Raw genomic sequence first — 25,334 nt, 5'->3', positions numbered from 1 at the left:
GGATGTCTGTGGGACGAGTGAAGAACCACGTGGGGAGAGGGACAATATCCCTCACGGGAATTCCCGAAGGGGCGTTCCTCCTCACGGGAAGACCCAAGGGGATATCCGTGGGATGAGTGAAGAACCACGTGGGGAGAGGGAACAGATTCCTCACGGGAATTCCCGAAGGGGAGTTCCTCCTCAGGGGAAGACCCAAGCGGATATCCGTGGGACGAGTGAAGAACCGGGTGGGGAGATGGACGATATCCCTCACGGGAATTCCCGAAGGGGAGTTCCTCACGGGAAGAACCAAGGGGATATCCGTGGGATGAGTGAAGAACCGGGCGGGGAGAGGGAACAGATTCCTCACGGGAATTCCCGAAGGGTTCTTCCTCACAGGAATTCCCGAAGACGAGTTCCTCACGGGAAGACCCAAGCGGATATCTGTGGGACGATTGAAGAACCACGTGGGGAGATGGACGATATTCCTCACGGGAATTCCCGAAGGGGCGTTCCTCCTCACGGGAAGACCCAAGCGGATATCCGTGGGACGAGTGAAGAACCACGTGGGGAGAGGGAACAGATTCTTCACGGGAATTCCCGAAGGGTTCTTCCTCACAGGAATTCCCGAAGGGTTCTTCCTCACGGGAAGAACCAAGGGGATATCCGTGGGACGAGTGAAGAACCGGGCGGGGAGAGGGAACAGATTCCTCACGGGAATTCCCGAAGGGGAGTTCCTCACGGGAAGACCCAAGCGGATATCCGTGGGACGATTGAAGAACCACGTGGGGAGATGGACGATATCCCTCACGGGAATTCCCGAAGGGGCGTTCCTCCTCACGGGAAGACCCAAGCGGATATCCTTGGGACAAGTGAACGAGGTAACGGGGAGAGGGAAGAGAATCTTCACGAGAATTCCCAAAGGGTTCTTCTTATTCTTCACGGGAAGACCGGAGAGACGAGCGGGAAAAGCGGACGCCGTGATGATGACGTCGTCCGCCGTGATGATGACGTCGTCGACGACTGTGATGACGTCATCGCCTGTGATGACGTCGTCGCCTGTGATGACGACGTCGTTGCCTGTGATGATGTCGTCGCCTGTGATGATGTCGTCGCCTTTGATGATGACGTCGGCGGCTACGGTGACGCTGGCCATGCGAGTGTTGACTTGAGTGGGGAGGACATCTTCGACACCCTCGTGGATTTCGACGAGGAGGAGGACGTGGAGGAGGAGGAGGAGGAGGTGGAGGAGGAGGATCAAATCTTCGACACCCTCATGGATTTGGATGCTAGCCAGCCCTCCGTCAAAGTAGCAGTGGAGGAGCAGATATCAGCGGAGGAAGGCGATGATTTGTTTGACACCATCGATGGCTTGGACGCCTGCGACCTCTCCGCCAAGATAGCGGAGCAGCAGGAGCAGCAGCGGCAGGAGCAGCAGCAGGAGCAGCAGCAGCAGGGGGAGGAAGCTGAGAATACAGCGGGGAAGGAGGAGAAGGTCGAGCAGGAAGGGAAGACAGCGGAGGAGGAGGCGGAGGAGGAGGAGGAGGATTTGTTCGACACCTTCCTTGACTTGGACGCTTGCGACCTCTCCGCCAAGATAGCGGAGGAGGCGGAGGAGACAGCGGAGGAAGAGGAGGATGAGAAGATAGCGGAGGAGGAGGAGGAGGAGGATTTGTTTGACACCATCGATGGCTTGGATGCTTGCGACCTCTCTGTAAAGATAGCGGAGAAGGAGGAGGAGCAGAAGGCGGAGGAGGAGGAGGAGCAGAAGGATGAGAAGATAGCAGAGCAGCAGGAGGAGGAGGAGGAGGATTTGTTTGGCACCCTCCTTGACTTGGACGCTTGCGACCTCTCCGCCAAGATAGCGGAGGAGGAGGAGGAGGAAGAGGAGGAGATAGCGGAGGAGGCGGAGGAGGAGGAGGAGACAGCAGAGGAGGAGCAGAAGGCAGAGGAGGAGGAGACAGCGGAGGATTTGTTTGACACCATCGATGGCTTGGATGCTTGCGACCTCTCCGTCAAGATAGTGGAGGAGGAGGAGCAGAAGGCAGAGGAGGAGGAGGATGAGAAGATAGCGGAGCAGCAGGAGGAGGATTTGTTTGACACCATCGATGGCTTGGATGCTTGCGACCTCTCCGCAGAGATAGTGGAGGCGGAGGAGGAGGAGGAGACAGCGGAGGAGGAGGAGGAGGAGGAGGATTTGTTTGGCACCCTCCTTGACTTGGACGCTTGCCGGACGTCCGTCACGGTAGCGGTGGAGGAAGCTGAGAAGGAGCAGAGGGTGAAGGGAGAGAAAACAGCGGAGGAGGAGGAGGAGCAGAAGGCAGAGGAGGAGGAGGAGGAGGAGGATTTGTTTGACACCATCGATGGCTTGGACGCTTGCCACCTCTCCGCCACGATAGCGGAGGGAGGGGATCACCGCGTCTTGGGCCCCGTGGACTGGGACCTCGGCGAGACCTTCAGCGTGGACGGGCGGGAACGAGAGCGGCCGCCGGCCCCCCTCCATCGCACGCCTCCCGGCGAGCCTCCCGCCGAGCCTCCCGGCGAGCCTCCCGGCGAGCCTCCCGGCGAGCCTCCCGGCGAGCCTCCCGCCGAGCCTCCCGGCGAGCCTCCCGCCGAGCCTCCCGGCGAGCCTCCCGGCGAGCCTCCCGGCGAGCCTCCCGCCGAGCCTCCCGGCGAGCCTCCCGGCGAGCCTCCCGGCGAGCCTCCCGGCGAGCCTCCCGCCGAGCCTCCCGGCGAATGCCGCGCCAGCGTGGCATGGGCGGTGTCGCCGATCAAGAACCGCGGCGGCGATGGCGCCAGGCGGCGGCGGCGGCTGCGGCCGTCCACGCAGCTCGCGCGGAACGTGCCGGGCGGTGGCGACGGCGGTCGTGGTGGTGAATGCATCGGTGGTGGTGGTGGTGGTGGTGGCGGCGGTGGTGGTGGTGGTGGTGGTGGTGGCGGCGGTGGCGCCGGAGGCGATTTTGATCCCCCGGACTCGGGGGTCATCCCGGGGACGCCGTCCCCACCGGGCCCCGCGCGGACTCCCAAGTCCCCGAGGGGCCTTCCCGCTCGGGGCGGCAGAGGGAGCGCTGACGAGGAGCGGCCTGCCGCTGCCACCCTCGCCAGGAGGGAAGACGTCGTGTCGCCAAACGGCAGCGGCGGCGGCAGCGGCGGCCCGGAGCCCAAAAGCGACTCCCCATCCCGCGCCAAACGGCGGAGACGGAGCTGCGGCCGGCCGCCCGGTTCCGCCGAGCGGGGGCTAGGCGAGGGCAGGGCGCCGGGGGCGGCACCGGGCCGGAGGGACGCTGCCGCGGGCGGCAGGAAGGAAATCCGTTCGGCTGCGAAGGACGGCGGTAATCTAGGCGAGGGCAGGGCGCCGGGGGCGGCACCGGGCCCAAGTTGGGGCGCGACTGCCGACCCGGCGTGGCGATGGTCACCGTCGCGAGTCGGTGGCCAAGAAGAGCAGGGAGGAGGAGGAGGAGGAGGTGGAGGAGGAGGAGGAGAAGGAAGAGGTGGAGGAGTAGGAGGTGGAGTAGGAGTAGGAGGAGGTGGAGGAGGAGGAGGTGGAGGTGAAGGAGGAGGTGGAGGAGGTGGAGTAGGAGTAGGAGGAGTAAGAGTAGGAGGAGGAGTAGGAGTAGGAGGAGGTGGAGGAGGTGGAAGAGGAGGTGGAGGAGGAGGAGTAGGAGGTGGAGGAGGTGGAGTAGGAGGAGGTGGAGGAGTAAGAGTAGGAGGAGGAGGTGGAGTAGGAGTAGGAGGAGTAGGAGGAGGAGTAGGAGTAGGAGGAGGTGGAGTAGGAGGAGGAGGTGGAGTAGGAGGAGGAGTAGGAGGAGTAAGAGTAGGAGGAGTAGGAGGTGGAGGAGGTGGAGTAGGAGGAGGTGGAGGAGTAAGAGTAGGAGGAGGTGGAGTAGGAGTAGGAGGAGTAAGAGTAGGAGGAGGAGTAGGAGTAGGAGGAGGTGGAGGAGGTGGAAGAGGAGGTGGAAGAGGAGGTGGAGTAGGAGGTGGAGTAGGAGAAGGAGGAGGTGGAGGAGTAGGTGGAGTAGGAGGAGGTGGAGGAGTAGGAGTAGGAGGAGGAGTAGGAGGAGGAGTAGGAGGTGGAGGAGGTGGAGTAGGAGGTGGAGTAGGAGGTGGAGTAGGAAGTGGAGTAGGAGGTGGAGTAGGAGGAGGAGTAGGAGGTGGAGTAGGAGGTGGAGGAGGAGGAGGAGTAAGAGTAGGAGGAGTAGGAGGAGGAGTAGGAGGAGGAGTAGGAGGTGTAGTAGGAGGTGGAGTAGGAGGTGGAGGAGGAGGTGGAGTAGGAGGTGGAGGAGGAGGTGGAGTAGGAGGAGGAGTAGGAGGTGGAGTAGGAGGTGGAGGAGTAGGAGGTGGAGTAGGAGGAGGAGGAGGTGGAGGAGGAAGAGTAGGAGGAGTAGGAGGAGGTGGAGGAGTAGGAGGTGGAGTAGGAGGAGGTGGAGGAGTAGGAGGTGTAGTAGGAGGTGGTGGAGGAGGAGGAGGAGTAGGAGGTGGAGTAGGAGGTGGAGGAGGTGGTGGAGGAGGTGGTGGAGTAGAAGGTGGAGTAGGAGAAGGAGGAGGAGGAAGAGTAGGAGGAGGTGGAGGTGGTGGAGGAGTAGGTGGAGGTGGAGGAGGTGGAGTAGGAGAAGGAGGAGGTGGAGGAGTAAGAGTAGGAGGAGGAGTAGGAGGTGGAGTAGTAGGTGGAGTAGGAGGAGGAGGTGGAGTAGGAGGAGGTGTAGTAGGAGGTGGAGTAGGAGGAGGAGTAGGAGGAGGAGTAGGAGGTGTAGTAGGAGGCGGTGGAGGAGGAGGCGGTGGAGGAGGAGGCGGTGGAGGAGGAGGCGGTGGAGGCGGTGGCGACGTGAGAGGCGAGGGAGTTCTCGTGGCGGCCGAGCGGGAAAGCTTCTGCATTGTGGATGTGGCGAGTGACTCTGAGCTGTTCGCCACTTTCCTCAAGGAGTGGGAGGCTCAGCCACGCTACTCCATCGCACTCGCCTGGGAGGGCCACGGAGGGGGGGGAGGGGGTGGGGGGGGAGGGGGGGGAGGGGGAGGAGGGGGAGGAGGGGGAGGGGCAAAGCTCATCGGGGGGAGGTTCTATAGGGGTGAGACGCTACACTACACTATACACTATACACTACACTATACACTACACTATACACTACTATACACTACATTATACACTACACTATACACTACACTATACACACTACACTACACTATACACTACACTATACACTACACTATATGCTACACTATACACTACACTATACACTACACTATACACTATACTATACACGACTATACACTATACACTACACTACACTATACACTACACTATACACTACACTATACACTACACACTACACTATACTATGCACTACACTATACTATGCACTACACTATGCACTACACTATACACTACACTATACACTACACTATACACTACATTATACACTATACTACACTATACACTACACTATACACTACACTATACCCACAGACTACTCACACAGAGACCCATAGACTCATCACACAGAGACCCATAGACTACTCACACGGAGACCCATAGACACACATACAGACACATAGACATACATACAGACACATAGACACACATACAGACACATAGACACATACAGACACATAGACATACATACAGACACATAGACACACATACAGACACATAGACACACATACAGACACATAGACACGCATACAGACACATACACCCACAGACTAACACATAGACATACATACAGACACATAGACATACATACAGACACATAGACACACACACAGACACATAGACACACATACAGACACATAGACATACATATAGACACATAGACATACAGACACATAGACATACATACAGACACATACACCCACAGACTAACACATAGACATACATACAGACACATAAACACACATACAGACACATAGACATACAGACACATAGACATACATACAGACACATAGACATACACTACACACACATACACCCACAGACTAACACATAGACATACATACAGACACATAGACATACATACATACACATGGACATACACTACACACACATACACCCACAGACTAACACATAGGCACACATACAGACACATAAACACACATACAGAGACATAGACATACAGACACATAAACACACATACAGACACATAAACATACAGACACATAAACACACATACAGACACATAGACATACACTACACACATACACCCACAGACTAACACATAGACATACATACACACACATAGACATACATACAGACACATACACCCACAGACTAACACATAGACATACATACACACACATAGACATACATACAGACACATACACCCACAGACTAACACATAGACATACATACAGACACATACACCCACAGACTAACACATAGACATACATACAGACACATAGACATACACTACACACACATACACCCACAGACTAACACATACAGACACATAGACATACATACACACACATAGACATACATACACACACAGACATACATACAGACACAGACATACATACAGACACACACACCCACAAACTAACACATGGACTCCCTTCTCCCATTGGGTGAACTCTTCAGCTGGGCCCTGCGAAAATGGCGCGGTGGGCGGAGCCGTCGTCGTGGGCGGAGCCTCCGGCGAGGCGCGAGCGGCCAATGGGAGCGCGGTGGGCGGGGCCAGGCGCGTGGTGGGCCTGGCGGTGTGCTGGGGAGGTCTGGACTCCTACTACGTTTCACTCCAGAGCCGACCTAGTGTGGGTGCGTCCGTACACCCACAGACTCCTCCCACAAAGACCCATAGACTCCTCCCACAAAGACCCATAGACTCCTCCCACAGAGCCCTAAGACTACTCACAGAGACCCATAGACTCCTCCCACAAAGACCCATAGACTCCTCCCACAGAGACCCATAGACTCCTCCCACAAAGACCCACAGACTCCGCCCACAAAGACCCATAGACTACTCACACAGACTCATAGACTCCTCCCAGAGAGACCCATAGACTCCTCCCACAGAGACCCATAGACTCCTCCCACAGAGACCCATAGACTCCTCCCACAAAGACCCATAGACTCCTCCCACAGAGACCCATAGACTCCTCCCACAGAGACCCATAGACTCCTCCTACAAAGACCCATAGACTCCTCCCACAGAGACCCTTGGACTCCTTCCACAGAGACCCATAGACTCCTCCCACAAAGACCCACAGACTCCTCCCACAAAGACCCACAGACTCCTCCCACAGAGACCCATAGACTCCTCCCACAGAGACCCATAGACTCCTCCCACAAAGACCCACAGACTCCTCCCACAGAGAACCACAGATTCCTCCCACAGAGACCCACAGACTCTTCCCACAGAGACCCATAGACTCCTCCCACAGAGACCCATAGACTCCTCCCACAGAGACCCACAGACTCCTCCCACAGAGACCCATAGACTCCTCCCACAGAGACCCACAGACTCCTCCCACAGAGACCCATAGACTACTCACACAGAGACCCATAGACTCCTCCCACAGAGACCCATAGACTCCTCCCACAGAGACCCACAGACTACTCACACAGAGACCCATAGACTCCTCCCACAGAGACCCATAGACTCCTCCCACAGAGACCCATAGACTACTCACACAGAGACCCATAGACTCCTCCCACAGAGCCCTAAGACTCCTCCCACAAAAACCCATAGACTCCTCCCACAGAGACCCATAGACTCCTCCCACAGAGCCCTAAGACTACTCACAGAGACCCATAGACTCCTCCCACAAAGACCCATAGACTCCTCCCACAGAGAACCACAGATTCCTCCCACAGAGACCCACAGACTCCTCCCACAGAGAACCACAGATTCCTCCCACAGAGACCCACAGACTCCTCCCACAAAGACCCACAGACTCCTCCCACAGAGAACCACAGATTCCTCCCACAGAGACCCACAGACTCCTCCCACAGAGACCCATAGACTCTTCCCACAAAGACCCATAGACTCCTCCCACAGAGACCAATAGACTCCTCCCACAGAGACCCACAGACTCCTCCCACAGAGACCCATAGACTCCTCCCACAGAGAACCACAGACTCCTCCCACAGAGACCCATAGACTCCTCCCACAGATACCCATAGACTCCTCCCACAAAGACCCACAGACTCCTCCCACAGAGAACCACAGACTCCTCCCACAGAGACCCACAGACTCCTCCCACAGAGACCCATAGACTCCTCCCACAGAGCCCTAAGACTACTCACAGAGACCCATAGACTCCTCCCACAAAGACCCACAAACTCCTCCCACAGAGACCCATAGACTCCTCCCACATAGAACCACAGACTCCGCTCACAAAGACCCATAGACTACTCACACAGAGACCCATAGACGCCTCCCACAGAGACCCATAGACTCCTCCCACAGAGACCCACAGACTCCTCCCACAGAGACCCATAGACTCCTCCCACAGAGACCCTTAGACTCCTCCCACAGAGACCCACAGACTCCTCCCACAAACACCCACTAACTACTCACACAGAGACCCATAGACTCCTCCCACAGAGACCCATAGACTCCTCCCACAGAGACCCTAAGACTCCTCCCACAAAGACCCATAGACTCCTCCCACAGAGACCCATAGACTCCTCCCACAGTGACCCATAGACTCCTCCCACAGAGACCCATAGACTCCTCCCACAGAGACCCATAGACTACTCCCACAGAGACCCATAGACTCCTCCCACAGAGACCCATAGACTACTCACACAGAGACCCATAGACTCCTCCCACAGAGACCCATAGACTCCTCCCACAGAGACCCATAGACTACTCACACAGAGACCCATAGACTCCTCCCACAGAGACCCATAGACTCCTCCCACAGAGACCCATAGACTACTCCCACAGAGACCCATAGACTCCTCCCACAGAGACCCATAGACTACTCACACAGAGACCCATAGACTCCTCCCACAGAGACCCATAGACTCCTCCCACAGAGACCCATAGACTACTCACACAGAGACCCATAGACTCCTCCCACAGAGACCCATAGACTACTCACACAGAGACCCATAGACTCCTCCCACAGAGCCCTAAGACTCCTCCCACAGAGACCCATAGACTCATCCCACAGAGACTCAATAGACTACTCACACAGAGACCCACAGACTCCTCCCACAGAGACCCATAGACTCCTCCCACAGAGACCCATAGACTCCTCCCACAGAGACCCACAGACTACTCACACAAAGACCCTTAGACTATTCACGCAGAGACCCATAGACTACTCACATAGAGACCCATAGACTCCTCCCACAGAGACCCACAGACTACTCACACAGAGACCCATAGACTGCTCACATAGACACCCATAGACTACTCACATAGACACCCATAGACTCACACAGGAACCCATAGACTCACACAGAGATCCATAGACTACTCACATAGAGACCCATAGACTCACACAGAAACCCATAGACTCACACAGAGACCCATAGACTCCTCCCTCAGAGACCCATAGACTCCTCCCACAGAGACCCATAGACTCCTCCCACAGAGACCCACAGACTACTCCCACAGAGACCCATAGACTACTCAGACAGAGACCCATAGACTACTCACACAGAGACCCATAGACTACTCAGACAGAGACCCACAGACTACTCACACAGAGACCCATAGACTGCTCACATAGACACCCATAGACTACTCACACAGAGATCTATAGACTCACACAGAAACCCATAGACTCACACAGAGACCCATAGACTCACACAGACACCCATAGACTCTTCACGTTCTGTAGATGTAGATGCCAATGGTTCTTCACGTTCTGCAGATGTAGATACCACTGGTTCTTCACATTCTACAGCTGTAGATGCCACTGGTTCTTCACGTTCTACAGATGTAGATGCCACTGGTTCTCCACGTTCTGCAGATGTAGATGCCACTGGTTCTTCACGTTCTGCAGATGTAGATGTCACTGGTTCTTCACGTTCTGCAGATGTAGATGTCACTGGATCTTCATGCTCTGTAGATGCCACTGGTTCTTCACGTTCTACAGATGTAGATGCCACTGGTTCTCCACGTTCTGTAGATGTAGATGCCACTGGTTCTTCACGTTCTGCAGATGTAGATGTCACTGGTTCTTCACGTTCTGTAGATGTAGATGCCATTGGTTCTTCACGTTCTGTAGATGTAGATGCCACTGGTTCTTCACGTTCTGTAGATGTAGATGCCACTGGTTCTTCACGTTCTGCAGATGTAGATGCCACTGGTTCTTCACGTTCTGCAGATGTAGATGCCACTGGTTCTTCACATTCTACAGATGTAGATGCCACTGGTTCTTCACGTTCTACAGATGTAGATGCCACTGGTTCATCACGTTCTGCAGATGTAGAAGCCACTGGTTCTTCACGTTCTGTAGATGTAGATGTCACTGGTTCTTCACGTTCTGTAGATGTAGATGCCACTGCATCTTTGCATTCTGCAGATGTACATGTCACTGGTTCTTCACATTCTGTAGATGCCACTGGTTCTTCACGTTCTGCAGATGTAGATGTCACTGGTTCTTCACGTTCTGCAGATGTAGATGCCACTGGTTCTTCACATTCTACAGATGTAGATGCCACTGGTTCTTCACGTTCTACAGATGTAGATGCCACTGGTTCTTCACGTTCTACAGATGTAGATGCCACTGGTTCTTCACGTTCTACAGATGTAGATGTCACTGGTTCTTCACGTTCTACAGATGTAGATGCCACTGGTTCTTCACATTCTGTAGATGTAGATGCCACTGGTTCTTCACGTTCTGCAGATGTAGATGCCACTGGTTCTTCACGTTCTGCAGATGTAGATGTCACTGGTTCTTCACGTTCTGCAGATGTAGATGCCACTGGTTCTTCACATTCTAAAGATGTAGATGCCACTGGTTTTTCACGTTCTGCAGATTTACATGCCACTGGTTCTTCACGTTCTGTAGATGTAGATGCCACTGGTTCTTCACGTTCTGCAGATGTAGATGCCACTGGTTCTTCACGTTGTGCAAATGTACATGTCACTGGTTCTTCACGTTCTGCAGATGTAGATGCCACTGGTTCTTCACGTTCTGCAGATGTAGATGCCACTGGTTCTTCACGTTCTGCAGATGTAGATGCCACTGGTTCTTCACATTCTACAGATGTAGATGCCACTGGTTCTTCACGTTCTGCAGATGTAGATGCCACTGGTTCTTCACATTCTACAGATGTAGATGCCACTGGTTCTTCACGTTCTGCAGATGTAGATGCCACTGGTTCTTCACATTCTACAGATGTAGATGCCACTGGTTCTTCACGTTCTGCAGATGTAGATGCCACTGGTTCTTAACGTTTTGCAAATGTAGATGCCACTGGTTCTTCACGTTCTGCAGATGTAGATGCCACTGGTTCTTCACGTTCTACAGATGTAGATGCCACTGGTTCTTCACGTTCTGCAGATGTAGATGCCACTGGTTCTTAACGTTTTGCAAATGTAGATGCCACTGGTTCTTCACGTTCTGTAGATGCCACTGGTTCTTCACGTTCTGTAGATGTAGTTGCCACTGGTTCTTCACGTTCTGTAGATGTAGATGCCACTGGTTCTTCACGTTCTGCAGATGTAGATGCCACTGGTTCTTCACGTTCTACAGATGTAGATGCCACTGGTTCTTCACATTCTACAGATGTAGATGCCACTGGTTCTTCACGTTCTACAGATGTAGATGCCACTGGTTCTTCATGTTCTGTAGATGTAGATGCCACTGGTTCTTCACGTTCTGTAGATGTAGACGTCACTGGTTCTTCACGTTCTGCAGATGTAGATGTCACTGGTTCTTCACGTTCTGTAGATGTAGACGTCACTGGTTCTTCACGTTCTACAGATGTAGATGCCACTGGTTCTTCACGTTCTGTAGATGTAGATGCCACTGGTTCTTCACGTTCTGTAGATGTAGATGCCACTGGTTCTTCACGTTCTACAGATGTAGATGCCACTGGTTCTTCACATTCTGTAGATGTAGATGCCACTGGTTCTTCACGTTCTACAGATGTAGATGCCACTGGTTCTTACCGTTCTGCAGATATAGATGCCACTGGTTCTTCATGTTCTGCAGATGTAGATGCCACTGGTTCTTCACATTCTGCAGATGTAGATGCCACTGGTTCTTCACGTTCTGTAGATGTAGATGCCACTGGTTCTTCACGTTCTGTAGATGTAGATGCCACTGGTTCTTCACATTCTGCAGAAGTAGATACCACTGGTTCTTCACGTTCTGCAGATGTAGATGCCACTGGTTCTTCACGTTCTACAGTTGTAGATGCCATTGGTTTTTCACGTTCTACAGATGTAGATGCCACTGGTTCTTCACATTCTACAGATGTAGATGCCACTGGTTCTTCACGTTCTGCAGATGTAGATGCCACTGGTTCTTCACATTCTACAGATGTAGATGTCACTGGTTCTTCACGTTCTGTAGATGTAGATGCCACTGGTTCTTCACGTTCTGCAGATGTAGATGCCACTGGTTCTTCACGTCCTGCAGATGTAGATGCCACTGGTTCTTCACGTTCTGCAGATGTAGATGCCACTGGTTCTTCACATTCTACAGATGTAGATGCCACTGGTTCTTCACGTTCTGCAGATGTAGATGTCACTGGTTCTTCACCTTCTGCAGATTTACATGCCACTGGTTCTTCACGTTCTGCAGATGTAGATGCCACTGGTTCTTCACATTCTGTCGATGTAGATGCCACTGCATCTTCACGTTCTGTAGATGTAGATGTCACTGGTTCTTCACGTTGTGCAGATGTACATGTCACTGGTTCTTCACGTTCTGCAGATGTAGATGCCACTGGTTCTTCACGTTCTGTAGATGTAGATGCCACTGGTTCTTCACGTTCTGCAGATGTAGATGTCACTGGTTCTTCACATTCTACAGATGTAGATGTCACTGGTTCTTCACATTCTACAGATGTAGATGCCACTGGTTCTTCACGTTCTGCAGATGTAGATGTCACTGGTTCTTCACGTTCTGCAGAAGTAGATGCCACTGGTTCTTCACGTTGTGCAGATGTACATGTCACTGGTTCTTCACGTTCTGCAGATGTAGATGCCACTGGTTCTTCACGTTGTGCAGATGTACATGTCACTGGTTCTTCACGTTCTGCAGATGTAGATGCCACTGGTTCTTCACGTTCTGCAGATGTAGATGCCACTGGTTCTTCACGTTCTGCAGATGTAGATGCCACTGGTTCTTCACATTCTACAGATGTAGATGCCACTGGTTCTTCACGTTCTGCAGATGTAGATGCCACTGGTTCTTAACGTTCTGTAGATGTAGATGCCACTGGTTCTTCACGTTCTGTAGATGTAGATGCCACTGGTTCTTCACGTTCTACAGATGTAGATGCCACTGGTTCTTCACGTTCTGCAGATGTAGATGCTACTGGTTCTTCACGTTCTACAGATGTAGATGCCACTGGTTCTTCACGTTCTGCAGATGTAGATGCCACTGGTTCTTCACCTTCTGCAGATTTACATGCCACTGGTTCTTCACGTTCTGCAGATGTAGATGCCACTGGTTCTTCACGTTCTGCAGATGTAGATGCCACTGATTCTTTACGTTCTGTAGATGCCACTGGTTCTTCACGTTCTGCAGATGTAGATGCCACTGGTTCTTCACGTTCTGCAGAAGTAGATACCACTGGTTCTTCACGTTCTACAGATGTAGATTTCACTGGTTCTTCACATTCTGCAGACGTAGATGTCACTGGCTCTTCACGTTCTGTAGATGTAGATGCCACTGGTTCTTCACGTTCTGTAGATGTAGATGCCACTGGTTCTTCACGTTCTGTAGATGTAGATGCCACTGGTTCTTCACGTTCTGTAGATGTAGATGCCGCTGGTTCTTCACGTTCTGTAGATGTAGATGCAACTGGTTCTTCACGTTCTGTAGATGTAGATGCCACTGGTTCTTCACGTTCTGCAGATGTAGATGTCACTGGTTCTTCACGTTCTGTAGATGTAGATGTCACTGGTTCTTCACGTTCTGCAGATGTAGATGTCACTGATTCTTCACGTTCTGTAGATGTAGATGTCACTGGTTCTTCACGTTCTGTAGATGTAGATGCCCACTGGTTCTTCACGTTCTGTAGATGTAGATGCCCACTGGTTCTTCACGTTCTGTAGATGTAGATGTCACTGATTCTTCACGTTCTGTAGATGTAGATGTCACTGGTTCTTCACGTTCTGTAGATGTAGATGCCCACTGGTTCTTCACGTTCTACAGATGTAGATGCCACTAGTTCTTCACGTTCTGTAGATGTAGATGCCACTGGTTCTTCACCTTCTGCAGATGTAGATGCCACTGGTTCTTCACGTTTTACAGATGTAGATGTCACTGGTTCTTCACGATCTGTAGATGTAGATGCCCACTGGTTCTTCACGTTCTACAGATGTAGATGCCACTGCATCTTTGCATTCTGCAGATGTACATGTCACTGATTCTTCACATTCTGTAGATGCCACTGGTTCTTCACGTTCTGCAGATGTAGATGTCACTGATTCTTCACGTTCTACAGATGTAGATGTCACTGGTTCTTCACGTTCTGTAGATGTAGATGCCACTGGTTCTTCACGTTCTGTAGATGTAGATGCCCACTGGTTCTTCACGTTCTGTAGATGTAGATGCCACTGGTTCTTCACGTTCTACAGATGTAGATGCCATTGGTTCTTCACGTTCTGTAGATGCAACTGGTTCTTCGCGTTCTACAGATGTAGATGCCACTGGTTCTTCACGTTCTGCAGAAGTAGATGCCACTGGTTCTTCACGTTCTGTAGATGTAGATGCCACTGGTTCTTCACGTTCTGCAGAAGTAGATGCCACTGGTTCTTCACGTTCTGCAGATGTAGATGCCACTGGTTCTTTACATTCTACAGATGTAGATGCCACTGATTCTTCACGTTCTACAGATGTAGATGCCACTGGTTCTTCACGTTTTACAGATGTAGATGCCACTGGTTCTTTACGTTCTGCAGATGTAGATGCCACTGGTTCTTCACGTTCTGTAGAAGTAGATGCCACTGGTTCTTCACGTTCTGCAGATATAGATGCCACTGGTTCTTCACGTTCTGCAGATGTAGATGCCACTGGTTCTTCACGTTCTACAGATGTACATGTCACTGGTTCTTCACGTTCTGCAGATGTAGATGCCACTGGTTCTTCACGTTCTGTAGATGTAGATGCCCACTGGTTCTTCACGTTCTACAGATGTAGATGCCACTAGTTCTTCACGTTCTGTAGATGTAGATGCCACTGGTTCTTCACCTTCTGCAGATGTAGATGCCACTGGTTTTTCACAATCTGCAGATGTAGATGCCACTGGTTCTTCACGTTTTACAGATGTAGATGTCACTGGTTCTTCACGATCTGTAGATGTAGATGCCCACTGGTTCTTCACGTTCTACAGATGTAGATGCCACTGCATCTTTGCATTCTGCAGATGTACATGTCACTGGTTCTTCACATTCTGTAGATGCCACTGGTTCTTCACGTTCTGCAGATGTAGATGTCACTGATTCTTCACGTTCTACAGATGTAGATGTCACTGGTTCTTCACGTTCTGTAGATGTAGATGCCACTGGTTCTTCACGTTCTGTAGATGTAGATGCCCACTGGTTCTTCACGTTCTGTAGATGTAGATGCCACTGGTTCTTCACGTTCTACAGATGTAGATGCCATTGGTTCTTCACGTTCTGTAGATGCAACTGGTTCTTCGCGTTCTACAGATGTAGATGCCACTGGTTCTTCACGTTCTGCAGAAGTAGATACCACTGGTTCTTCACGTTCTGTAGATGTAGATGCCACTGGTTCTTCACGTTCTGCAGAAGTAGATGCCACTGGTTCTTCACGTTCTGCAGATGTAGATGCCACTGGTTCTTTACATTCTACAGATGTAGATGCCACTGATTCTTCACGTTCTACAGATGTAGATGCCACTGGTTCTTCACGTTTTACAGATGTAGATGCCACTGGTTCTTTACGTTCTGCAGATGTAGATGCCACTGGTTCTTCACGTTCTGTAGAAGTAGATGCCACTGGTTCTTCACGTTCTGCAGATATAGATGCCACTGGTTCTTCACGTTCTGCAGATGTAGATGCCACTGGTTCTTCACGTTCTACAGATGTACATGTCACTGGTTCTTCACGTTCTGCAGATGTAGATGCCACTGGTTCTTCACGTTCTGCAGATGTAGATGCCACTGATTCTTCACGTTCTGTAGATGTAGATGCCATTGGTTCTTCACGTTCTGTAGATGTAGATGCCACTGGTTCTTCAAATTCTACAGATGTAGATGCCACTGGTTCTTCACATTCTACAGATGTAGATGCCACTACATCTTTGCATTCTGCAGATGTACATGTCACTGGTTCTTCACGTTCTACAGATGTAGATGCCACTGGTTCTTCAAATTCTACAGATGTAGATGCCACTGGTTCTTCACATTCTACAGATGTAGATGCCACTACATCTTTGCATTCTGCAGATGTAGATGCCACTGATTCTTCACGTTCTACAGATGTAGATGCCACTGGTTCTTCACGTTCTGCAGATGTAGATGCCACTGGTTCTTAACGTTAGGCAGATGTAGATGCCACTGGTTCTTCACGTTCTGCAGAAGTAGATGCCACTGGTTCTTCACGTTCTGTAGATGTAGATGTCACTGGTTCTTAACGTTAGGCAGATGTAGATGCCACTGGTTCTTCACCTTCTGCAGATGTAGATGCCACTGGTTTTTCACAATCTACAGATGTAGATGTCACTGGTTCTTCATGTTCTGCCGATGTAGATGCCACTGGTTCTTCACGTTCTGCAGATGTAGATGCCACTGGTTCTTCACGTTCTGCAGATGTAAATGCCACTGGTTCTTCACGTTCTGTAGATACCACTGGTTCTTAATGTTCTGTAGATGTAGATGCCACTGGTTCTTCACGTTCTGTAGAAGTAGATGCCACTGGTTCTTCACGTTCTGTAGATGTAGATGCCACTGGTTCTTCACGTTCTGCAAATGTAGATGCCATTGGTTATTCATGGTCTGTAGATGTAGATGCCACTGGTTCTTCACGTTCTGCAGATGTAGATGCCACTGGTTCTTCACGTTCTGCAGATGTAGATGCCACTGGTTCTTCACGTTCTGTAGATGTAGATACCACTGGTTCTTCACATTCTGCAGATGTAGATGCCACTGGTTCTTCACATTCTACAGATGTAGATGCCACTGGTTCTTCACGTTCTGTAGATGTAGATACCACTGGTTCTTCACGTTCTACAGATGTAGATGCCACTGATTCTTCACGTTCTGTAGATGTAGATGCCACTGGTTCTTCACGTTCTGCAGATGTAGTTGCCACTGGTTCTTCACGTTCTGCAGAAGTAGATGTCACTGGTTCTTCACGTTTTGCAGAAGTAGATACCACTGGTTCTTCACGTTCTACAGATGTAGATGCCACTGGTTCTTCACGTTCTGCAGATGTAGATGTCACTGGTTCTTCACGTTCTGTAGATGTAGATGCCACTGGTTCTTCACGTTCTACAGATGTAGATGCCACTGGTTCTTCACATTCTACAGATGTAGATGCCACTGGTTCTTCACATTCTACAGATGTAGATGCCACTGGTTCTTCACGTTCTGCAGATGTAGATGCCACTGGTTCTTCACGTTCTACAGATGTAGATGTCACTGGTTCTTCACGTTCTGTAGATGTAGATGCCACTGATTCTTCACGTTCTGTAGATGCCACTGGTTCTTCACGTTCTGCAGAAGTAGATGCCACTTTTTCTTCACGTTCTGTAGATGTAGATGCCACTGGTTCTTCACGTTCTGCAGATGTAGATGCCACTGGTTCTTCACGTTCTGCAGATGTAGATGTCACTGGTTCTTCACGTTCTACAGATGTACATGTCACTGGTTCTTCACGTTCTACAGATGTAGATGCCACTGGTTCTTCACATTCTACAGATGTAGATGCCACTGGTTCTTCACGTTCTACAGATGTAGATGCCACTGGTTCTTCACGTTCTGCAGATGTAGATGCCACTGGTTCTTCACGTTCTGTAGATGTAAATGCCACTGGTTCTTCACGTTCTGCAGATGTAGATGCCATCACCGCCATCTCTTGCGCGTGGCCCGTTGAACTTACCTCTAGGATAGTTCGTAACGAAGTCGAAGTTTCGTAACCAGACGAGTCACACCTGCCCACCCCCCAATCTGTGCCGACCCTAGCACAGACCAATCCAGACCGTCTTGATCAGCCGGTGCCCCCTTTGTGAATCTCACCGTGCATCCCGCACAGTCCCATCGCAGGCGGCTGTAACGCCGACTGGTTCTGCCTGTCGCTGTGACAGGCAGAACCGGTTACACCGTGCGGCTTGGCCGCTGTGGGGAATCCAACGTTTCACTTCCACCCCCTCGCTGTCCTTTGACCCCCCCACTCTCCCCCACACCCCCCCCACTCCCCCCACTCCCCCCACTCTCCCCACTCCACCCCAACTCACCCCACTCCCCCCCACTCCCCCCACTCTCCCCACTCTCCCCACTCCCCACTCCCCCACTCCCCCACTCCCCCCACTCCCCCCCACTCCCCCCCACTCCCCCCACCCCCCCCAACTCCCCCCCAACTCCCCCCCACTCCCCCCACTCTCCCCACTCTCCCCACTCCCCCCCAACTCCCCCCCACTTCCCCCAACTCCCCCCAACTCCCCCCCAACTCACCCCAACTCCCCCCGCTCCCCACTCCCCCCACTCCCCCCCACTCCCCCCACTCCCCCCCCAACTCCCCCCACTCCCCCCCACTCCCCCCCACTCCCCCCAACTCCCCCCAACTCCCCCCCAACTCACCCCAACTCCCCCCACTCCCCACTCCCCCCCACTCCCCCCAACTCCCCCCCCACTCCCCCCCCCACTCCCCCCCCAACTCCCCCCCACTCCCCCCCCAACTCCCCCCCAACTCCCCCCCCACTCCCCCCACTCCCCCCACTCCCCACTCCCCCCCACTCCCCCCCCACTCCCCCCACTCCCCACTCCCCACTCCCCCAACTCCCCCCCCAACTCCCCCCCAACTCCCCCCCCAACTCCCCCCCCATTCAGACCCTGACGACAGCCTAGCCCCTCCCCCCGTCGCGCGCGACCTCCGCGTGGCGTCGCGCCTCCGCGCCATTGGCGGGGTGCTGGCCGGGGGGCGGAGCTTCCTGGGAGGGGGCGGGGCCGGCCGCGTCGCCATAGCGATGGGCGACGCCATGGAAGGAATCTGTGGCCTGGTGGAAGCCTGCGGCCTGGATCCACGTGGAGACTTCGAAGACCCCAAGGTGCTCGCCTTCATGTTGTTGTTGATGTTTGTTGTTGATGTTTGTTGATGTTTGTTGTTGTTTGTTGTTGGTTATTGTTTGTTGATGTTGTTTGATGTTGATGTTGTTGTTTGGTGATGTTGATGTTGTTGATGTTGTTGTTGTTGATGTTGATGTTGTTGTGGTTGTTGATGTTGTTGTTGATGTTGTGGTTGTTGATGTTGTTGTTGTGTTGTTTGTTGATGTTGTTTTGTTGATGTTTGTTGATGTTTGTTGTTGTGGTTGTTGTTGATGTTGTTTTGTTGATGTTTGTTGTTGTGGTTGTTGTTGTTGTTTGTTTGTTGATATTGATGTTGTTTGTTGTTGATGTTGATGTTGTTGTTTGGTGATGTTGATGTTGTTGATGTTGTTGATGATGTTGTTGATGTTGTTGATGTTGTTGATGATGATGTTGATGTTGTTGATGATGTTTGTTTTGTTGATGTTGTTGATGTTGTTGTTGATGTTGTTGATGATGTTGTTGATGATGTTGATGTTGTTGATGATGTTGTTGATGTTGTTGATGTTGTTGTTGATGTTTGTTGATGTTTGTTGTTGTGGTTGTTGTTGATGTTGTTGTTTGTTTGTTTGTTGATATTGATGTTGTTTGATGTTGATGTTGTTGTTTGGTGATGTTGATGTTGTTGATGTTGTTGATGATGTTGTTGTTGATGTTGTTGTTGATGTTGATGATGTTGATGATGTTGTTGATGTTGTTGATGATGTTGTTGATGTTGTTGTTGTTGTTGTTGTGGTTGTTGTTTGTTGTTGTTGTTTGTTTGTTGATATTGATGTTGTTTGATGTTGATGTTGTTGTTTGGTGATGTTGATGTTGTTGTTGTTGATGATGTTGTTGTTGATGTTGTTGATGTTGTTGTTGATGTTGATGTTGTTGTTGTTTGTTGATGTTGTTTTGTTGATGTTTGTTGATGTTTGTTGTTGTGGTTGTTGTTGATGTTTGTTTTGTTGATGTTGTTGTTGATGTTTGTTTTGTTGATGTTTGTTGATGTTTGTTGTTGTGGTTGTTGTTATTGTTGTTGTTTGTTTGTTGATATTGATGTTGTTTGATGTTGATGTTGTTGTTTGGTGATGTTGATGTTGTTGTTGTTGTTGTTTGTTGTTGTTGTTGATGTTGTTGTTGTTTGTTGTTGTTGATGTTGTTGTTGTTGTTGTTTGTTGTTGATGTTTGTTGTTGGTTATTGTTTGTTGTTGTTGTTTGTTTGTTGATATTGATGTTGTTTGATGATGTTGATGTTGTTGTTTGGTGATGTTGATGTTGTTGTTGATGTTGATGATGTTGATGATGTTGTTGATGTTGTTGATGATGTTGTTGATGTTGTTGTTGTTTGTTGTTGTGGTTGTTGTTTGTTGTTGTTGTTTGTTTGTTGATATTGATGTTGTTTGATGTTGATGTTGTTGTTTGGTGATGTTGATGTTGTTGATGTTGTTGATGATGTTGTTGATGTTGTTGTTGATGTTGTTGATGATGTTGTTGTTGTTGATGTTGTTGTTGATGTTGTTGTTGTTTGTTGTTGTTTGTTTTGTTGATGTTGTTTGTTTGTTGATATTGATGTTGTTTGTTGTTGATGTTGATGTTGTTGTTTGGTGATGTTGATGTTGTTGTTGTTTGTTGTTGTTGTTGTTGTTTGTTGTTGATGTTTGTTGTTGTTGTGGTTGTTGTTGATGTTTGTTGTTGTTGTGGTTGTTGTTGTTGTTTGTTGTTGTTGATGTTGTTGTTGTTTGTTGTTGTTGTTGTGGTTGTTGTTGATGTTTGTTGTTGTTGTTTGGTGATGTTGATGTTGTTGATGTTGTTGTTGATGTTGATGATGTTGTTGATGTTGTTGATGTTGTTGTTGTTGTTGTTTGTTGTTGTCGTTGTTGTTGTTTGTTATTGTTGTTGTTGTGGTTGTTGTTGTTGTTGATGTCGTTGTCGTTGTTGTTGCTCTTGCCGGCGACCTCTGATTGGACGGCGTTGCAATCCGGACAGACGTCTTTATCGGCCTGCCCGCGAAGGGCAGACACACGCAGACAGACACAGAGAGACACAGAGAGACACAGAGACACACAGAGAGACACAAGAGAGACACACAGAGACACACAGAGAGACACAGAGAGACACAGAGACACACAGAGAGACACACAGAGAGACACAGAGAGACACAGAGACAGACAGACAGAGAGACACACAGAGAGACACAGAGAGACACACGGAGAGACGCAGAGAGAGACGCAGAGAGAGACACACAGAGAGACACGCAGAGAGACACGCAGAGAGACACAGAGAGAGAGACGCAGAGACACACACAGAGAGAGACACAGAGAGACACGCAGAGAGACACAGAGACACACAGAGAGAGACACAGAGACACGCAGAGAGACACACAGAGACACAGAGAGAGACACACAGAGAGAGACACACAGAAAGACACAGAGAGACATGGAGAGAGACACACGGAGAGACACACAGAGAGAGACACAGAGAGACACACAGAGAGACACACGGAGAGACACACAGAGACACACAGAGAGACACAGAGAGACACAGAGAGACACACACAGAGAGAGACACACAGAGAGAGAGACACACAGAGACCCATAGAGACTCACAGAGACCCATAGAGACACACAGAGACACACAGAGAGAGATATACACAGACACACACAGAGAGACACACAACATAGACACACAGACAGACACACAAGCAGAGAGAGAGAGAGACACACACAGAGAGAGACGCACACAGAGACACATAGAGAGACACACAGAGAGAGATAGACACACAGAGAGAGAGACACAGAGAGAGAGACACACAGAGAGAGAGACACAAAGACCCATGGAGACACACAGAAACCCAGACTCGCAGAGACCCATACTCAGAGAGACTCACAGAGAGCCATAGAGACTCACAGAGACTCACAGAGACCCATACTCACAGAGACTCACAGAGACTCACAGAGACCCATACTCACAGAGACACATAGAGACTCACAGAGACTCACAGAGACACAGAGACTCACAGAAACCCATAGAGACTCACAGAGACTCACAGAGACCCATAGAGACTCAGAGACTCACAGAGACACAGAGACTCACAGAAACCCATAGAGACTCACAGAGTCTCACAGAGACCCATAGAGACTCACAGAGACCCAGATATTCACAGAGACCCATAGAGACACACAGAAACTCTCAGAGACGCTCAGAGACACTCAGAGAGACTCACAGAGACCCATAGAGACTCACAGAGACCCATAGAGACTCACAGAGACCCATAGAGACTCTCAGAGACTCACAGATAAACATACTCAGAGAGACTCACAGAGACCCATAGAGACTCACAGAGACCCACAGAGACCCATAGAGACTCACAGAGACCCACAGAGACCCATACTCAGAGAGACTCACAGAGACCCATAGAGACTCACAGAGACCCACAGAGACTCATACTCAAAGAGACTCACAGAGACCCATAGAGACTCACAGAGACCCACAGAGACCCATAGAGACTCACAGAGACCCACAGAGACCCATACTCAGAGAGACTCACAGAGACCCATAGAGACTCACAGAGACCCATAGAGACCCACAGAGACCAATACTCAGAGAGACCCACAGAGACCCATAGAGACTCACAGAGACCCATAGAGACCCACAGAGACCCATACTCAGAGAGACTCACAGAGACCCATAGAGACTCACAGAGACCCACAGAGACCCATACTCAGAAAGACTCACAGAGACCCATAGAGACCCACAGAGACCCACAGAGACTCACAGAGACCCATAGAGACTCACAGAGACCCATAGAGACTCACAGAGACCCATAGAGACTCACAGAGACCCACAGAGACCAATACTCAGAGAGACCCACAGAGACCCATAGAGACTCACAGAGACCCATAGAGAATCACAGAGACCCACTGAGACCCATAGAGAATCACAGAGACCCATAGAGACTCACAGAGACCCATAGAGAATCACAGAGACCCATAGAGACCCACAGAGACTCACAGAGACCCACAAAGACCCATAGAGACCCACAGAGACCCACAGAGACTCACAGAGACCCATAGAGACTCACAGAGACCCATAGAGACTCGCAGAGACTCACAGAGACCCACAGAGACCCATAGAGACTCACAGAGACTCACAGAGACCCATACTGATAGACACCCACAGAGGTAGTCAACATCTCAGCACACCAGGCGAGGTGGTCAACATCTCAGCATCGAACCCACGACCTCCTGTACACCAGGCGAGGTAGTCAACATCTCAGCATTGAACCCACGACCTCCTGCGTACCAGGCGAGGTAGTCAACATCTCAGCATTGAACCCACGACCTCCTGTACACCAGGCGAGGTAGTCAACATCTCAGCATCGAACCCACGACCTCCTGTACACCAGGCGAGGTAGTCAACATCTCAGCATTGAACCCACGACCTCCTGCGTACCAGGCGAGGTAGTCAACATCTCAGCATTGAACCCACGACCTCCTGTACACCAGGCGAGGTAGTTAACATCTCAGCATTGAACCCACGACCTCCTGCACACCAGGCGAGGTAGTCAACATCTCAGCATTGAACCCACGACTTCCTGTACACCAGGCGAGGTAGTCAACATCTCAGCATTGAACCCACGACCTCCTGTACACCAGGCGAGGTAGTCAACATCTCAGCATTGAACCCACGACCTCCTGTACACCAGGCGAGGTGGTCAACATCTCAAGATTGAACCCACGACCCTCCTGTACACCAGGCGAGGTAGTCAACATCTCAAGATTGAACCCACGACCTCCTGCGTACCAGGCGAGGTAGTCAACATCTCAGCATTGAACCCACGACCTCCTGTACACCAGGCGAGGTGGTCAACATCTCAGCATTGAACCCACGACCTCCTGTACACCAGGCGAGGTAGTCAACATCTCAGCATTGAACCCACGACCTCCTGCGTACCAGGCGAGGTAGTCAACATCTCAACATTGAACCCACGACCTCCTGTACACCAGGCGAGGTGGTCAACATCTCAGCATTGAACCCACGACCTCCTGCGTACCAGGCGAGGTAGTCAACATCTCAACATTGAACCCACGACCTCCTGTACACCAGGCGAGGTAGTCAACATCTCAACATTGAACCCACGACCTCCTGTACACCAGGCGAGGTGGTCAACATCTCAGCATTGAACCCACGACCTCCTGCGTACCAGGCGAGGTAGTCAACATCTCAACATTGAACCCACGACCTCCTGTACACCAAGCGAGGTAGTCAACATCTCAACATTGAACCCACGACCTCCTGTACACCAGGCGAGGTGGTCAACATCTCAGCATTGAACCCACGACCTCCTGCGTACCAGGCGAGGTAGTCAACATCTCAACATTGAACCCACGACCTCCTGTACACCAGGCGAGGTAGTCAACATCTCAACATTGAACCCACGACCTCCTGTACACCAGGCGAGGTAGTCAACATCTCAGCATTGAACCCACGACCTCCTGTATACCAGGCGAGGTTGTCAACATCTCAGCATTGAACCCACGACCTCCTGCGTACCAGGCGAGGTAGTCAACATCTCAGCATTGAACCCACGACCTCCTGTACACCAGGCGATGTAGTCAACATCTCAGCATTGAACCCACGACCTCCTGTATACCAGGCGAGGTAGTCAACATCTCAGCATTGAACCCACGACCTCCTGTACACCTGGCGAGGTAGTCAACATCTCAACATTGAACCCACGACCTCCTGTAGACCAGGCGAGGTAGTCAACATTGAACCCAGGACCTCCTGCGTACCAGGCGAGGTAGTCAACATCTCAACATCGAACCCACGACCTCCTGTAGACCAGGCGAGGTAGTCAACATCTCAGCATTGAACCCACGACCTCCTGTAGACCAGGCGAGGTAGTCAACATCTCAACATTGAACCCACGACCTCCTGTAGACCAGGCGAGGTAGTCAACATTGAACC

At 50.8% G+C, this 25,334-nt stretch overlaps 1 protein-coding gene across 1 annotated transcript in view; it reads left to right on the top strand.

Moving 5' to 3' along the window:
- The first annotated feature begins 1,255 nt into the window (after positions 1 to 1,255).
- LOC142923406 (uncharacterized) overlaps positions 1,256 to 25,334 on the top strand; it is a 62,760-nt gene continuing 38,681 nt past the window's right edge. Inside the window, exons 1-7 of the mRNA XM_076064495.1 lie at positions 1,256 to 1,404; positions 2,118 to 2,122; positions 2,379 to 2,821; positions 3,008 to 3,343; positions 4,898 to 5,042; positions 6,551 to 6,727; positions 19,128 to 19,345. Coding sequence (XP_075920610.1) covers positions 1,256 to 1,404; positions 2,118 to 2,122; positions 2,379 to 2,821; positions 3,008 to 3,343; positions 4,898 to 5,042; positions 6,551 to 6,727; positions 19,128 to 19,345 — 1,473 coding nt within the window. The remainder of the gene's footprint in view (positions 1,405 to 2,117; positions 2,123 to 2,378; positions 2,822 to 3,007; positions 3,344 to 4,897; positions 5,043 to 6,550; positions 6,728 to 19,127; positions 19,346 to 25,334) is intronic.

This window comes from Petromyzon marinus, unplaced genomic scaffold, assembly GCF_048934315.1.
Source record: "Petromyzon marinus isolate PM22_M1 ecotype Great Lakes invasive population unplaced genomic scaffold, UKy_Petmar_22M1.pri1.0 PM_Scaffold_489, whole genome shotgun sequence".
In the NCBI taxonomy this organism is placed as follows: Eukaryota; Metazoa; Chordata; class Hyperoartia; order Petromyzontiformes; family Petromyzontidae; genus Petromyzon; species Petromyzon marinus.
The sequence above is the reverse complement of the archived record's forward strand: the minus strand, read 5'-3'. Positions and strand labels throughout refer to the sequence as shown.